General features: G+C 47.9%; 1 protein-coding gene across 1 annotated transcript in view; it reads left to right on the top strand.

Annotated features, from left to right (window-relative positions):
• Positions 1-1,646: 1,646 nt before the first annotated feature.
• The window catches only part of NT5DC3 (5'-nucleotidase domain containing 3), a 39,148-nt gene continuing 22,604 nt past the window's right edge, over positions 1,647-18,190 (top strand). Inside the window, exons 1-2 of the mRNA XM_084879998.1 lie at positions 1,647-1,966; positions 10,248-10,432. Of these exons, the coding sequence (XP_084736124.1) occupies positions 1,765-1,966; positions 10,248-10,432 (387 nt within the window). The 5' untranslated portion in view covers positions 1,647-1,764. The remainder of the gene's footprint in view (positions 1,967-10,247; positions 10,433-18,190) is intronic.

Genomic DNA, 18,190 nt, shown 5'->3' with positions numbered 1-18,190 from the left:
CGATCTTTTTTTTTTTTTTTTAATGGATCCTCTGGTTGGTATTAGATGTCATCTTTCTTTTTTAAAAAAAAATATATTTTATTGATTTTTTACAGAGAGGAAAAGAGAGGGATAGAGAGTTAGAAACATTGATGAGAGAGAAACATCAACTGCCTCTTGCACAGCCCCCACTGGGGATATGCCTGCAACCAAGGTACATGCCCTTGACCAGAATCGAGCCTAGGACCCTTCAATCTGCAGGCCGACGCTCTATCCACTGGGCCAAATCGGTTTCAACAGAGTCATCTTTCTTAAAATGCCTTACCCACCATTTCTAATTCTGGCTTCTGTAGATTAAGGACTTAGACACATGAGAGTAATTCCTGACGTCACTCAGCCCCGCTCAACAGTGACCACCGCAGTAGCTTGGGAAGCCCTCGCAGTTCAGCCCGTCTCCGTCAGGCCCTGGGTGGGCCACATCCGTCTTTCCCACAGGAGCCAAGACTGACTCAGGCCCACAGAAATGCCGCATGGGGGCAGTTCCTGTTTATTTGACTTTGGTGGAACCACAATACACAGAACAGGTGCAGCCTAGAAGGTCTGAGAGAGGACAGGTGCACCGGGCAGGGGAGTGTGGGCAGGGGCTGGACAAGGTGGCAGTGTCCGGAGGGCCTCCTTAGAGAGGCAGCAATGGCCTTCTGGGCTGTGCAGCCGGGAGTGTCCCTCAAACACACCAGGCCACGGGTGGGGCCTTGGCACAGCTGCCCTCCCCCGGGAAGCACTGGGAGGATCCCGGGGCATTCTAGACTCACCCTGCGATCCAGGGGAGATCCAGAACTCAGAGGCCATTCCTGTGGAGAGAGGGCACCTCCTGGAAGTGGGGGCCAGAGGCACTGTCCGTGCAGCCAGAGTGAGCGGACAGGCACAGACTGCGGGAGGAAGACGCTGCGGAGCAGGACGGGCAGGCGGCAACGGGGTCACGTTCAGTGGCCGAGGGTGAGGGTCAGCAAGAAGTCATCCCTTTCTGATCAGACTGTCGGACCTCAGAGGAAGGTAGGGGAGGGTTGGGATAAGGGAGAGAGATCAACTAACCGACTTATGTGCCTGCATATGAGCCTAACCAGTGGTCACGGACAACAGGGTGGTGGGAGCATGTGTGGGGAGGGGTTTGGGATGGGAATGGAGGGGATAAGGACAAATATGTGATACCGTAATCAATAAAGTAATTAAAAAATAAAAATAAATACAAAATAAACAAAAATGAAATTTTAATATAGAAAAACAAAAAATAAAAAGCAAAGCAAGACAAAAACAGAAAAGAAAAAAAAAGTCATACCTTTCCTCGTGACCTCGGTCTGACCCTGCGTCTGCCCAACTGCACTGCCACTTCGGGGCGCCGCCGGGCCAAGCAGTGACTGCAGACTACCTGGCGCGTGGCCCCAGGCCACGCCCCCGCCCCGCCCCGCCCCGCCCTCCTCCTAAGGCTGGACCGGACCCGCTCACCACGCGACAGGTCCCGCCCAGGCCCCGCCTCCTCCCCACCAAGGCTGGTCCAGGCCCCGCCCCCTCCTTAGGCTGCCCAGACCCCGGCCCCGCCCTCCTCCTAAGGCTGGGCCAGGCCCCGCCCACACGCGCCCGGGCCCGCCCCCAGGCTCCGTCCCAGCCACTGCCGCCGGGCTGGGCCGCGCCACCACGTGCCCAGACGCAAGGAGCTGCCCGCCTGCTGGGCCGAGCGCGGGCGGAGCTCCAGTCCGCGGTGCCCGTTGTAGCTCAGCGGCTGCAAGCATGGCCACCGCGGCGGCGGCGATGGCCCACGGGGCCCGGGCTAGGACGGCAGCGGCCGCCCTGCGGAGCGTCTGCAGGACCGCGGCCCGGGGGCGGCTGCGCGCGGGCCACGCGCGGGCCCTGTGCACGGCGCCTGGAACCGCCCGCGACCAGAAGCGCTACCTGTGGGAGCGCTACCAGGAGGCGAAGAGGAGCTCGGAGGGTGAGTGCGATCGCCTTCCCCCCCCCCCCCGTCCCCGGGGGCCCCTGTAGCTGCGGGGACCCTCCCCGCGGGGCTGGGGCGCCAGGTCTCCTCCCGCACGGTCAGCGGGGAAGCGTGTAGCATCGGACCCATGCAGGATCCGCTTGCTGATCTATGGGATCCCCAATTGTGACCCTCAGCCGTCCCGATCGCCCCCAACTGCGGGCAACATCACCTCCGCATTGCTATTCAGGGAATCGCGGAAAAATGCGCCTCCGGAAACTTTACAACTCTTGCCTTTCTTCCAATTACAAAGCTCTTTTATACATTCTTGGGATATTTTAGTCAGAAATCTGCATCGGAAGCGCTTTGGGCTCCCCCGGGGGTGGAGACGGTCACCCCCACGCACCGTTAGGTTTGGTTGGGAACGGGCACTAAGAATAGCAGCAGCCGAGTCCGACCCACTGCGGGTTACTTTGGACGCGCCTGCTGGGCAGGTGACAGTGCCCGGAGGCTAATCTAGCTTCCTTCTTTGTTTTAGGGGACCGGCTGGGTTTGCCTTGTTGGAAAGGTGTGTGTGTGTGTGTGTGTGTGTGTGTGTGTGTGTGTGCGTGCAGGTCGGCTGTGTTCTGGACGGGGAGGGGCTGGCTCCCGGGGAGTGACTGCATTTGTGGCCTCGTGAACTTAACATCAGCATGGTTCCGTGGTTACCAAGGGAAATGGGGAGAGAAAGAGGAGGGAGGAAATATTAGTGCCAGCTACCTGGACTGTCTCCCTGAATTCTTCCTTGTGCCTACCCGAGGGAGGTGCCACCTCCCCATCCCATAGATGGGAAAGTGAGACTCAAATGTAAGGAACCCGGGCCTCCGTCACACCTGGACTCCGATCTGCCTCAGCCCCTAACCCAGGCCACTGTCTTTATTTCAAATCCTGCGTTGCTCTGCCTGGCGGTAGTGGCTGACCATTTGGGAACGGGTGCCAAGAGCCAGTGATAAATTGGTGCTGCTTCTTTCAAGGGAGATTAGAATGGAAAGTTGAAACATTTTTTTTTTTTTGAGGAGGGGGGTGGAAAGGGCACATAGAGATAAGGAGAGATTATTTGGTGGGAGAGGACACTTTGTGGAATCATTATTTTCCACTTTTTGGCTAGAAGTCAATCGAATGAAAGAAATCCATTGGGATACTTTTCCGAGGGAACTCAGAGCGGCCAACAGTGCAGAATGCTATGTGTACCACGGCCATTTTCTTAGTTTTTCCTTTGGTCTGAGTTAATTTTGCGTTGGTTTTTGAAGTGGTTGTGTGCTATGGTGGAAAAGGACTGGCTTTGGAGATACTGGAGATTGCAACCTTTCAGGGAAAGAAATGTAGATCATGCAGTCCCGCTTCTGGGCAGGGAAGACTTTCAAATATGGAAACTCTCAATGGAAGGAATTGTATATTTACAATATACAGCTGTAAGCATTAATACAGTGAGATTGGGCGTATCCTTTGCCTACTTTCTCCCCATAGTAACATTTTGCAAAAACAATAAATAGTACCGTACACAACCAGTACATCGCTATTGATACATTTCTCAGCTCTTGTTCAGAGTCCCCTCGTTTTACTTGGACTTATGTGTGTGTATTTAGTCCTATGCAGTCTTAGCACTTGTAGGGTCTTATTTCTTGCGCCACAGTCAAGATAAAGAACAGTTTACAACCAGCATCTTTATTACCTTTATATTATCTTTATATTCTTTATATATCTTTATTATCTTTATATTATCTCTCTCTATATATAATACCCCTCACATTATCTTTATAACTATACCCACTCCTTCCTTATGCTCTCTATAATTCCAGGCGCATTCTCCATTCTCCATTTATGAGATTTTGTCATTTCAAAAGTGTCCTATAGATGGAATTATACAGTATGTAACCTTTTGGAATTGGCTTTTGGAGATTCATCTAAGCTGTGTGGAATAGCTGAGAAGCACACCATGGTGTGGCTGTACCTCAGCTTAACTTTACTTAACCACAGTCCACTCACTGAAGAACATCTGGGTTGCTCCCAGCTTTTTACTGTTACAGGAAAGCTGCTGTAAAATCTGGGTCCAAGTTTTTGTGTGAAAGAGCATATGTGTTCATTTCTCTAAATGCCATGCCATTGCTTGGCTGAATGGCAATTCTATGTTTAGTTTTATGAGAAACTGGGCAGGAATCTTGTCATCCTTATTTTGTGGGTGAGGTGTGCCACTAGCTCGTAGGCTGTGGGACCCTGGGGATGCCATGAAGAAGCCTCCATTTCCCCATCTGTAAAATGGGAAGCTGGCAGTAGCACCAACGTCATAGGGTTGAGTCCAGGGATCAGGGAGTCCATCCATGAAGGGTGTTTAGAGCGGTGCCTGCAGGTGAGTGCTGGTCACATTGTAGAAGGCCCCTCATTTAGAATTTCTTTTTTTTTAAGCTTGAGATTTTTAGATATGTAATATTTATGCACCTTGTATATACAATTCAGCCAGCTCTAGAAAAGGTTCTTTGTAATTTTAGGAAAAGAAACATTGGTTTATAACCTTTAGCAAAAATTTCCTGTAGACCTGTGGTTCCCAACCAGAGTTGAAGTGGGGGACTTTTTGTCCCACAGGGCATTTGGCAATGTTTGGAGACCTTTTCTGGGAGAACAGAGAGGCTGCTGGCCTCTAGAGGAGGCCAAGGATGCGGTTATCCTGTAGCCACCCACAGCAGAGATGACACAGCCCCAAATGTCAGTTGCACCAAGACTGAGAAAACCTGTTCTAAAATGATGAGCTCTGCGAAATCACGCGCAATCATCATTTAAAGGGATGGATGTGTTTGCATGTGGCCTGTTATTTCCCGTTACACCACATGCTGTTTGCATCTTCCAGCCTACTCTCTGGCCTGCCCTGCATGTCTTCCCTCATGGGATTTCTGGGACATTAACTGAGATGACGAATGAGACGTGTCCAGTGCGTGGCATGTGGAAGGCATTGACAAGAGTTTGTTCCTGTTCTGTGCCCTCTACACCTCGATGGCAATTTCTTGATAGTTTGCCTTGTGTTTGATCTTTGGATAGGGCTAATTTTTCTTTTTCTAAGTTTTCCTTTTGAGCAGTTAAGCTTTTATTTATTTATTTATTTATTTATTTATTTATTTATTTTATTTTAAAGTATTTTTATTGACTTCAGAGAGGAAGGGAAAGGGAGAGAGAGATAGAAACATCCATGATGAGAATCATTGATCGGCTGCCTCCTGCACACCCCCCACTGGGGATCCAGCCCGCAGCCTGTGCATGTGCCTTTGACCGGAATCGAACCCTAGTCCTTCTGGTCCGTAAGCTGAATCTCTATCCACTTAGCCAAACAAGCTAGGGCAAGTGTTTTTTATTTTTGGAACTTTGGGAAGCATAATGAATTTCTACAGAGCAGTCAATTACAGGTGTCACTTACAGAGTAGTAAGAGTTATAATTTTAACTTTTGGTGGGAGTAGTATAGCTGTCATATGCATTATTCATTTTTCAGATAAGTAATTCTTTTTGTCATGGATTGATCTCCCCTGGAGATGATGCAAAATATCTAACCTAGTGAAAAAAAGGCAGCTTCTTTGTAGATTGATAAATGCAATAAACGTGGCTTTTGAATTGCCGCCTTCTCTGGGGCACCCCCAGCCCTGTGTCAGTTCCGCGTATTTCCACCTGTCAGAGTGCCATTTCCTGGCCTCTCTCACTGCCTGTGATGTGATGTTGCTCATTACAGTTTGTGCTTTGCCATTATGTTTGTTTATAATCTCTGCCCCGTGCCCCATGCACTGCCTGACACACAGTAGGTGTGCAGTAAGGCTTATTGCAAAAATTCCTGAGAGTTTTAGTTTATCAAAATACGACATGCTGTATGGTTTCAATTATATAAAATCCTAGAATATGCAAATCTGATATAATGAACTGTAGTTGCCTGGGGATGGGCAGGGGCGCAGGAGAGAGGGAGAGAGGGGTAGAATTCCAAGGGGGCAAGGAAATGTTTGGAGACATTGAGATAGGCTCATTATCTTTATTGGATGATGGCTTCACTGGTACCTCCATAACGTTATAAAGGAGAGACACAGAAATAATGGATGGACTCTAGTTTAGCCTGGATTAAGGCAGTACCCAGGAGGTAGGACCCTAGGAGTGGTCCAACATGAGTCACGTGTTCTGTTCTGGACCAAGGACTAGGGATGGAGGGGCGGGGTAGGGTCCCAGAAGAGCCCAGAACTTGTGTTTTTAGAGGTGGCAAAGGGTCATTCCTCGGCTAAGGGTTGGGGTGTGTTGGGCTGATGACCCCATAGATGTTCACCTTCACAGTAAAAAGGGCACGTTGGACATCGGACATCTGTTGTGGGACGATTGCAGAAGGAAAAGTGATTTACAGTTGGACAGCTATTGGAGGTGCGGGAGAAAGCAGTTTCTGGCTAAGAATGGTTGTATTTAAACCTCTAAGGCCTGGGGGATAAATGGTGATAGAAGGAGACTTGACTTGGGGGAGTGCTGAACACATTATTCAGATGCTGTGTTGTGGGATTGTGCACCCGAAACCCATATAATGTTGCTAACCAATGCCATGCCAATAAATACAACAAAAAGGAAAAAAACACACAAAACCCCAAACCCCAAATACATCTCTAAGGTCTTATAGTAGCACGCTCTTAGGAGTTGTCTGTACCTCAAGTCATACTTTCTGCTCGTCCTTGATTTCCCTTCCTGTAACTAATGATTCGCAGAAAGGATATTAAATGGACACAACCATCCCAAGTAACATTGGTTGGCAGGAAACGTAACATTCTAAATATAAACGTGAAATTTGTGTGATGGTCAAACTGTTCCCTAACCTATCAATTGCATCAGAACAAACTGACGCTTTTCAGACAAGTGGCAGTAGCAAAACTGGCCTCCGCCCAAGCCTTTCCTGACAGAAGGAAGTTGTCAGTGTGCTGTTTTCTGAGAGAAAACCACCTCAAGTGGGGTTGTCTTTTCCTTGGCAGTTACAGATGAGAAGTTGAAATGTTTCGAATTTGGATATTGAACCTTGAGTGTATGTGTCACAGAGACGGCCGTTGAAATGTAGATACTGCTTCACCTTAGGAACCGAAGTTCCTGTATTTTTTCCCCCCTCATATATTTTCAATCTATATACTTTGAAAAGAAATGTTAAAACCTTCTTTTCAATCTACATGCGGACTTTTAAAAGAGAATTTGTAACATCTTTAGGAAATATACACTAATTCATAATCTTTTTTGAATACTTATGAATATTCATGAAATGTGTCTCTGGGATTGTGGTTTGCCTTACCTAAAACACTGAACTTCAGCCTGGCCTGCGTGGCTCAGTGGTTGAGTGTTGACCTATGAACCCGGAGGTCACAGTTTGATTCCCGATCGGGGCACATACTTGTGTTTCTGGCTTGATCCTCAGTAGGGTGTGTGCAGGAGGCAGCTGATGGATGGTTCTCTCTCATCATTGATGTTTCTGTCTTTCTCTCCCTCTCTCTCTGAAATCAATGAAAATGTATTTTAAAAAATTACTATATGATCCGGCAATTCCACTTTTGGGTAAATACTCTGAAGAAGTGAAAGCAGGGGCTCAAAGAGACATGTGTACACATGTGTGCATAGCAGCATCGTTCACAGTAGCCAAGCGGTGGAAATAACCCAAGGGTCATCACTGGATGGATGAAGAGACAAACAAAACATGGTATATACATACAATGGAATGTTATTCAGCCTGCCAAAGGAAAGAATTCTGACACGTGCTAGGACATGGGTTAACCTTGAAGATATAAGATAGGCCAGAAAAAAAAAAAATATGATGATTCCCTTTTTATGATGTACCTGGAACAAATTCATCGAAAGTAGAGCGGTGATTACCAGGGGCTGACGTCGTGGGGGGGGGGGGGGAGGTAGGGGGAGTAGGAGGGTGGGGAGGGAGTTGTAATTGAATGGGTGTGGAGTTTCAATTTTGCAAGATGAAAAGAGTTCTCGGAGACTGGTTGCACAGCAGTATGAACGAACTTAATTAAGATCTGATACTTAAAATTGGTTGTTTTATTTTATGCGATTTTACTGCAATAAAAATGACTAAACAAAAACCCCCAGACAGGTTACGTGTCTTGCTATAGGTTGGTCACCACATTTCCCAGCATTCCGTGGGAGGAGTTGATGAAGGATGGGAAGCTGCCACCTGCTACACTGTCCCCTGCAAGGCCCTCAGCTTCCAGCTCAGGGCGGCTGCCTGGGAGCCGGGCTCTGGCCAGAGCAACAGAGCTGTGTCTCCGTTTCTTAGTGCCGTTGTTTAGTCTTGCTGTCATCACCCATTAGGCGCAAAAGGAATTCACTTTGTAAGTTCTTGCTCACTCTCGTTTCCTCTTTGGGAAAGTGCATAACCGACTAGTCAAGAGCCTTGATTTATATTTCGGAGTCCACAGTTTAGTCTCCTCATCCTCTTGGTGAGTGATGGGCCTGCTTTTCCCTTGCCTTGTAAGTATGGGTTTTATTCTTAGCACTTCTTTAAGAGGTTGCTGGGCGTGCTGTGATCCCTTTTAGCCTCCCGATGTTCCTCTCTTTATTCTGAGTGCTGATAAATGAAATGTCCCGGTGTTCCGGTGATGATGCTCATGTGAGTAACACACTTTCAGTCCAGCGGGGGCGGGGACGGGGGATTCCAGAGCAGTTTTCGGAGATGTGCTGGCTGTTTGTGATTTTCCACCGGGGTTGTTTTTCCTTGAGAGCCTTCTATATGCTTCTCAGGGAGAGGGGCTTCATTGCCAAGGCCATTTCTAAATATAAACTTGTTATTTAAACAAGCTGTTAGAACTTCCCTTGGAGAGTGGATTTGCCAAGGTAGAGCTTCCAGGCACTGAAAGCTGTAAGCGATCCCCGCTTTACGTGCTTCGTGCGGACCGTGTCACGTGGCCATATTCAGAAAATAGCATCATCTGATTATTATGTAAGGCCAGAGGTCTTGGGTGTTAGATGCCCAGGAGCGTGAGATTGCTGGCTTCTCCCTTCCTGAGGACTGATTCAGGTCAACTGGCTACCCTCAGGTTTCTAAAATGTTCCTGTTTCCTGTCCTCACCTTGTTTTCATTTGCAAAACAAACCAATAAGCGACAAACAAACAACACACTAAGGCTATTGTCTCCTTCGTTTCTTTGTCAAAATTAATGAAGAAATGGAATGAGTTTAATCTTGTCTGTTTGGGTTTTCAGTAGAGTCAGCCACATCTAAATTATCAATGGGCAATTCATTCATTCACTCTTCGATCCTTCGTTCATTTATTCACTCACTCATTCATACACTTGCCTTCATTAGCCTGGAAATTCTGTGTGGGGATGTAAAGGCTTGGTTTGAAGTTAATGTAATGTGGCAGCTTAACTGGAGACCATGAATAGGCTTCAGGGGTCCATCTCCCTAAAATTTCCTCAAAATCTGTGTGTGTTTTTCTGGGGAGAGGGTTCCATAGCTTCTGTTAGGTTTCCTAAGGGATCCAAGCCACTAAGCTGCGAGGAGCCTTCTGGGATGCTCAGAGTTGCTGCTGGACTGTCCCGAGTGGAGCGGTCCCCCTGCTAGATGCGTACCTTTGGAGTATTTCAGGTGGCCCTTGGAACGCAAGTGGGTAAGGTGGGCCCTTCCTGGTCAGAAAGAAGTGAGCAGAAAGGAAAAGGGAAGCACTGTGGACTCTAAAGCACTGAAATTATCAAGACTTGAATTTATTTTATTTTTGAAGAAAAAAAAAGGCACTGTTCTCTATTGCAAAGATGGTATCTTTAGACTTCTTTTTAAAAAAATTAAATATGTTTATTTATTTTTTTACAGAGAGGAAGGGAGAGGGATAGAGAGTTAGAAACATTGATGAGAGAGAAACATCGATCAGCTGCCTCCTGCACCCCCCCCACTGGGGATGTACCCGCAACCATGGTACATGCCCTTGACCGGAATTGAACCTGGGACCCCTCAGTCCGCAGGCTGATGCTCACCATAATCAATTTTAGAACATTTTCATCACTCCAGAAAGGAACTCTGTACACCCATTAGCAGTCACTGTATTTCTCTCCATCCCACAGTCCTAGGCATCCACTAATCTCTCTATGGATTTGCCTGTGCTAGACATTTCCTGTGAATGGAATCACACACACGTGGTCCTTTCTGGCCGGCTTCTTTCTCTCAGCATCATGTTTTCGAGGTGAAGCCGGATCACTCTGTTTGCTCATTTCACTTAGAAACTAACCCTTACTTACCACACGGCGTAATGCATTTCTTTTTTCTTTACTTCTAGAATTGGTGCCTTCAATCATGAGCAATTTGCTGAATCCGGATGCCATTTTCTCAAACAATGAGATGAGCCTGGCCGACATCGAGATCTATGGCTTTGATTATGACTACACCTTGGTGTTTTATTCAAAGCACCTCCACACACTGATATTCAACGCTGCTCGAGACCTTCTCATCAATGAACACCGGGTGAGAGCACAGGAACATGTCGTTCTTCCTCCCCGGCCCTTAGATGGTAAAGAACAGCCGTGGCTGACCTGACCCGGTGTCCGGCACACAGGTGCCACTTAGAAAATTGCGGCCGAATGAATGGATATTCTTCTATTCCATTAACCACTTTATTGAGCTGAGGATGTGTAAAAAACTGTACATATTTACTATATACATTTTTATGAGTTTGGGGGTAAGTATACATTTGTGAAACCCACACCCCCCATCAAGGCCATAAACTCCATCACCTCCCTAAGTTTCCTCCTGCCTCCTTTATTATTATTATTATTATTATTATTATTATTATTAGAGGCCCAGTGCACGAATTTGTGGACCAGTGGGGTCCCTTGGTGCGGCCTGAGAGATCGGACTGAAACTAGCTGTCTGACATCCCCTGAGGGGTCCCAGATTTTGAGAGGGTGCAGGCCAGGCCGAGGGACCCCACCAGTGCACAATCATGGCCAGGGCAGGTGGGCAGCCACCATCTGAGGCTTGCCTTTGCCTTGGGTCCACCATGGGCCGGGTAGGGGGCTGAGGGCAGGTCTGGCCACACTGTGTGCCTGCCGGCCCCCTGGCTGGGCTGAAAGGATTTGGGGACTCAGCGGGGCTGAGGGGACTAGGTGCCGCCAACTGTGGCTATGGGCGCCGCCATCTTTGTGATGGTGTGATGGTCGATTTGCATATCCACTCTTTATTAGATAGGATTTGAATGTCTTCTGATGCATACCGTATTTTCCAGCGTATAAGACGACTTTTGAAACAAAAAAAAGGCAACCGGGCTTTTTCAGTGGTTTGAATTCAGGTCTCAGCACAGGAACAGAGATAAGAGGACGGATAGAAAGCACCTCACTTGGAAATCTAGGATGGCACTATACCACTGCCCTCGCAGGCTTTTTACTAGAACACAGTGTAGCTTCAGGTACAGAACATGTATAATTTGCATGCATAAAAAGCCTGCTTGGATTGGCCAGAGTCAGAGAGGCGGTCTATTAAAAAAAGAACTGGTGTTGCCTCGGAAGTGGGGGGTAGTCTTATACAGCGAATGTAGGCCTAAACCTATGTTTTAGGGGGTCATCTTATACGCCGGAAAATACGGTAGTATTGTTGAGATCTTAGACTAAGGAAGGAAAAGAAACACACACACACTTAAAACCTAGCATGTGTTTCTCTGGTTTGAGCACACATTTCAGGAACCATGATGTGAAGCATCCTCAGAGACCGTTTGGGTTCGTGTCCTCGGAGAACCCCATGGCATCCCGTGAAGTACCGCTCCTATCACCGCTACTCCGGGAGACAGTTTCGATTTGGGGGAGATTCTTCCACGGGTTCCTTTTATCATCTTGATCTCTCTTGTTTGTGCTCCGTTTTATTTTTCTCGGATGTGAGGCCCTGAACTGGAGATGTTACTGCGGGTGGGGTCTGGTAGTGTGGGATAGAGGGAGACCATCACCTCCCTGATTCTGGATACCATACCTTTATTAATACCGCCAAAGTTTCAATCAGCTTTGAATCCTCATCATTGGATGCAGTATATTCTCTTCAGCTTTTGGTTATCAGTGCACTTAATAAGCAACTCATCGTGTCCTATTTTAAAATGCAGAAATGGTATTTGCCAAAAATAACCTGACCTCTGCCACTAAGCCACCGGCCATCTTTCTTTAATTATGGCCGCCTTACCAGATGTCAGCCCATCTAGCCACTTACCATTCAATAACGGTTCTCCATTTGTTCAAGAAACTCTCTTTGGTCTAACCTAGTGGTCGGCAAACTCATTAGTCAACAGAGCCAAATGTCAACAGTACAGTGATTGAAATTTCTTTTGAGAGTCAAATTAAAAAAAAAAAAAAAAAAAAAAAAAATATATATATATATATATATATATATATATATATATATATATATTTTATTGATTTTTTACAGAGAGGAAGAGAGAGGGATAGAGAGTTAGAAACATCAATGAGAGAGAATCATCGATCAGCTGCCTCTTGCACACCCCCCCACTGGGGATGTGCCCGCAACCAAGGTACATGCCCTTGACCGGAATCGAACCCAGGACCTTTCAGTCCGCAGGCCGATGCTCTATCCACCTAGCCAAACCGGTTTCGGTGAGAGCCAAATTTTTTAAACTTAAACTATATAGGTAGGTACATTGTTATCAACTTAATTAGGGTATACTCCTAAGCTGGCCTTTGCTAAAATCTCAAGAGGCCAAAGAGCCACATGTGGCTCATGAGCCGCAGTTTGCTGACCACTGGCCTAACCCGTAGTCCTTTCCCTGGAAGCTGAATGAGAACCATGTGGTCCTGCCCTTACTCTCCCATTTGTCCCCCTGCACCACCTCTCTGGTACCTCACTGGGAGATTGAGCTGAAGGGGTGTGGCTGGGTGCTGACCTTCTACTCCCAGGCCATATGCTGTGGCTCTGATGTCACTCACAAAACCTAGGTCATTGCTAACAGTACCGTCTGCTGCTTGTCTGCTGGGTACCAAAAGCCCAGGTTCTAGAACTTGACTGCTGGGATTCAGAGCCTGGCTTTATCCCTTCTTATCTGCACGACAGCCCTGCATGTAGATACTGTCTCTGTGTTACTGTTGAGGAAACTGAGGCTGATGGAGTTAAGCTAGAAGGTCAAGGTCATGAGATCAGTGGGGGGCAGAACCAGGATTTGGGCTTAGATCTGTCCGTTTCCAAGGCGCAAATGCCCCCTCCTTTAGGCCATGTTGCCCCTTGTGGGATTAATAACATCTGTCATTTCTACCTCATTGTTCACAGGAAAATAAAATGTTCAGGAAGATGAAGAATTTCGGAAAATAAAAAAATTATTTTCATACGTACCTACCTATATAGTTTAAAAAAGTTGCAATGTTTATGATTAGAAAAGCTTCCAGGTTTAAGATCATGAAGTTTCACTCCAATTATGTATGTTTGTTGTTTGAATAAAAAAAAAAGATATCATTACACTAATTATATCAGGAGTACTAATAGAGTCAGTTATGCTTATGCAGATTTTTCTTTTGCTTTGGATTTGAAAAGGATTCTCCTAAGATGCTGTTGGAAGCGCTGGCTTTGGTGCTGTTGTTCCTGCCAAAGACTCTGTGTGCTTGGAGAGTTGGAAAGACATCTGGGCTCGAGTGCACAGTAATAGACAGGAAGTGGGCAATTTAGCATCTTCCCGAAAAGCAAATGTAAAAGTTTCAGCTCCTTAATTACCCTTTTTCTTTCTCTCTCTCCCTCCCCCTTCTCTTTTTTTCTCTCTCTTCTCCTCTTCTCCCTCCTCCTCTTCCTCCTTCTCAACAACAACAATAACAACAAAAACAGACACCAAAGATAGAAAAAAAAAAAAAAAAAAGATTGGCTAATAATTGTACCTTCATTTCATTTGTCCATGAAGGAGGGATAGGAGGGGAGTGTCAGAGGAGTTCTTGATTTCATCTCCTAAATTTGCACCCTCATCTGTGTTTCCCAACCAGTAACTGGCACTGACATTCACCCAGTTTTTCAGTCTAAGGCCTAATATTGGCCGTGACCCCTGGCATTCTGTATTTCACATCTGATTTCTGTAGCATATGCTGCGGGGTCCTCTCTCTCTTTTGTTTTTTAAAATCTTTTAATTTTAGAAGTTTTTAGGTTTACAGAAAAGTTGCAAAGATAATACAGAGAGTTTCTGACTGTATACCCCATTCCTGGTTTCCCTTAATGTCACAAGAGAAGACCCAGTATTAATAAAGGATTATCACTAACTGAAGTCTCTACTTGATTCAGACTTCCTTCGTTGCTCCCTCATGTCCTTCCGCTCCAGGATCCCATCCAGGACCCCGCATCACAGTTAGTCCTCACGGCTCCTTCGGCTCCTCTTGGCTTCGGCAGTTAGGCTTTCCTTGTTTGTTGATGACCGTCACCGTTTTGAAGAGTACTAGCTGGGTAATTTTTAGGATTCCCTTCTCTTGGGATTTAGCTGATGCTTTTCTTGGGACCTGTCTGGTGTTTTTCTTATGGCTAGATGGGGTTAGGGTTTGGGGGAGGAAGACCACAGAGGTACAGGGCCATTGTCGTCACATCTTACCCAGGGCGCAGGCCACCAACATGACTTACCTGCGATGTTGATCTTGACCGCCTGACGGAGGTCGTGCTTCCTTGTCTCTGCACCGTTTCCCCTTCCCACCCTTCCCATCCTTCCCGTGAGCTCTTTGGGAGGCTGTCACTCTGTGCAGCTGTGAGCTCTCTTTTCACTCGTTCCCAAGATACTCATAAAACTTGTGTCCTGACTGCACCCACTTCTCACCTCTCTCACGGCCACCACCCCCTCCTCCGCACCACAGGGCAGTGGCCTTCTGGCTAGCCTCCCTGCTTCTCTGTTCTCCTTAGACTGCTCTTCCTTTGGGAGCAAGAATGAATCGTTAACTATTAACCACCTCATTCCTGGGCTCAATGACACAGAGGCCTCCAAGGCTCCCGGCTTCCTCGGCCTCCTCACCAGCCTCTCCTGCCTCTGCCCTCACTCTGCTCCGGTCACACCAGCCTGCTTGCTGCTCCTCGAACTCTCAGACACGTTCCTGCCTTGGGGCCTTTGTACTTGCCATTGCCTCTGCTTTGGAAGTCAGTCCGGCCCAGGTAGCCTGAGCCCTTAGCTTCTTATATATATATTTTTTCTTTTCAGATTTCTGAACCCTTGAACTGCATTTTCCTTGTAGTATTTACCCCCACCAGGCCTGGTACTGTGTATGTGTTTGCTTATTTGGAAACTGCTTAGTGGCAGAGATTGTGCTGGTTGGGTTCACGGCTGGGTTCCCAGGCCCTGGCACAAAGTGCGTGCTCAGCAAATAGCTGACGTCATTGTGGAATTCCACCGTGACGCCAGAGCACCACGCTGGGTGTGGAACTGCCCTTCTGATGTGGGTCATTGGCCCTCCCTCACTTGTTTTGTGTGGATTTTGGAGAGCTTTGCCTTTATGCCCTTCTGCCCTGCCTCTCATTAGACTTGGAATGTAGGCTCCTGCAGAGAGCAAACTGAGACTGCTGGAAAGGTGGATGCACGTATTGGCATCTGGCCCCCAGGAACTCACGGGCAGTGTAGTGACCCCGAGGCCACTGGCTGCAGCCGGAGCTCTGTGATTGGCCAGGAAGGGCTCATGGCCCTGCGGCAGATTTGCAGGAATGGCACCTACAGGCACGCCTGGATCCTCCGCAGGGTTTTAGTCTTAACTTTCCTCAAAGCTGGAGCATTTTCGGGGGGAATCCTTGACCTTTCTCTGTCTACACTCACCAGCCTGCCCAGACTGCACCCGGAACTGGAACAAATCCATGCATTGAAGGAAACCAGACTGGGTGGGCCTACGTAAGATGTTTTTAATGAAAATCCCAAGTGAAAGTCTTTTATCTTCTATTTTTCTTCCTGCTTTTAGGGGTACCAGTAACCTTCGTGACAGGTTGGGGGAGTCCTGTTTTTCAGGATGATGGAAAGTTTCTGAACTGAAAGGTCCAGAAAAGTCTAGCCGTGGGCCATTGGAGAGAATGTGACCTTCCAGCTCTATGTGAGCGGCTTTGGCTTCCTTGACCGGATATTGCCGTGACTGGTTATTCCTAGAGACGCTGCATATGTGTGTGTGTGTGTGTGTGTGTGTGTGTGTGCACATGTGTGCATGTGTGCACGTGGTGTGTGTTTATGTGCATGTGTGTGTGTCTGTGTGTGTGTGCATGTGTGTGTCAGAAAGGGTCCCATCCTGGGGACATTTGGGACTTGGCTGCTTGTGTGGGGAATTACAGTTGAGGGGCAGGAGTGGAACGATCCAGTCCCACCATTTCATTTTCCATATGAAGGAAAAGGCCTGACGAGGTTGTGGCTCACCCAGAGTCCTCCAGGAGAGCTGCAGAGGCTGGAGGGAGGGGGCCCTCTAAGCCCAGGCCTCCTGGTTCCTCATCCTCTGAAACAAGTCAGTTTTCTTTTTCTTTCTTCCTTTTGAAATATATTTCTTTATTGATTTCAGAGAGGAAGGGAGAGGGAGAGAGAGAGAGAGAGAGATAGAAACATCAATGATGAGAGAGAATCATTGATCAGCTGCCTCCTGCACGCCCCCTCCTGGGGATCGAGCCCACAACCCTTGGCTGGAATTGGACCTGGAACCCTTCAGTCCGCAGGCTGACACTCTATCCACTGAGCCAAACCAGCTAGGGCACAAGTCCGCGTTCTTGAGCACTTGCTGTGTGCGGGAGGAGGCTGTCCTGACCCCCGCCCCCCCAGGCATTTTTTGACTTAGTCCTCCCTGCTCTCCTGTGGGTGAGACTCTTGTTATCCTCACCTTAGAAACGAGAAAGCCAAAGCTTAGAGACAGACGCCCTGGCCCAGGGTCACACAGATAGCACACCATGGGCCTAGAAGGTGACACCTGGTCCCTCAGCGCAGGGGCCTGTATTCTTCATCAGATGCTGTCCTGCGGAGGCTCCGTCAGCTGCTTCTGCCAGTTCTCCAGTCGTGGACTGTGGTCTCTGGGCCATCGGGAAACCATCGTGCACCTATGGGAAGTAGCTCCCAGAAAACAGCCAAAGCGACAGGCAGGCCCAGGTGAGGGAGTGACCGAGGGAGCCCAGCTCGGCCTGGTTTCAGAAAGGAGCCGCCAGACTTCGGAACGGTCCACGTACAGAGCACACACTCTCTCTCATTCACGCACCTCTCAGCCACAACCAACGGCTCCCCCTCGTCTCCGCGAGTCCTCAGCAAGCTCACCGCGCCTCTGAGGTGGCAGGTCTGCTGTCACCAGCGCCCGGGGGTTGGTTCAGACCTGATGGTGAGGTCGCTGGGGTGGACCTGGCCTGACCTCTGTTTGTCTGTGTGAGCCCGGGCAGGCTCATCTGACTATTCAACAGGAAAACGGACAGGAGGAGCCCTTCATCCGGGCGAGTGCATGACATCAGGTCGCAGAAAGCGTCTAGAACAGGGGGGCCCATGGCCCCGTAAGAGGCCCCCTCGTAGTAACAAGTGAAATAGCTCCCTCCCGTCCCTTATTTGTCTCTCCCGAGTTCAAGGAAGACTGCGGCGGCGTGGATTCCTGTCGCCTCTCTTGGGGTTAGCAGGACTGTGTGTGTGTGTGTGTGTGTGTGTGTGTGAACTGTGCACAGGGTTCTGAATTCTTGGGAACGCCCCTGAGTGGAACGATCACGTAGTGATTTCTTGGCACGCGTGGCAGGTGTTAGATAAACGAGCCTAAATGTGATATTTGAGTCAGCGCTTTGTGCAGCTTGCATTGAAAACTTGCTGCATGCAGTTCAGCCTGGTGGGACCGGGAAATGTTCTCACGCCAATGTGACTTTGGCCCTGAAAAGTTAGCAGGGCAGCTTTGCAGAGAGGTCTCTTGATCACTGCCTAGTTTTTTTTTTTCTTCTTTTTTTCTGTGTGTGTGTGTGTGTGTGTGTGTGTGTGTGTGTTTTGTTTGAGAGGCAACAAGCATTTATTTGAGAAGAAGGAATTGCTATACGCACTAATTCAAGCAGAAACCCTAATAGTGTTTCTATTGTGATGTGAAGGCAAGGGGATTTGTGAGAAGGGAAGGAAAATGATTACCCGAATAGAGAAAGAAAATTCTATTGGTGATAAGAAGCTTTTTTCTTTTATTGTTGATTCTATTATAGATGTGCCCATCTTCCCCCCTTTGCCCACCACCCATTCACCTCCCCACCTTCCCTCTGGTGATCACTATACTGCTAAGTGTGTCTATGGGTTATGCATAAATGTTATTGATAGTT

Source organism: Pipistrellus hanaki (assembly GCF_964339955.1).
Source record: "Pipistrellus hanaki genome assembly, chromosome: 3".
NCBI lineage: Eukaryota > Metazoa > Chordata > Mammalia > Chiroptera > Vespertilionidae > Pipistrellus > Pipistrellus hanaki.
Note: the sequence above shows the minus strand (reverse complement) of the source record. Positions and strands in the feature narration are given on the sequence as shown.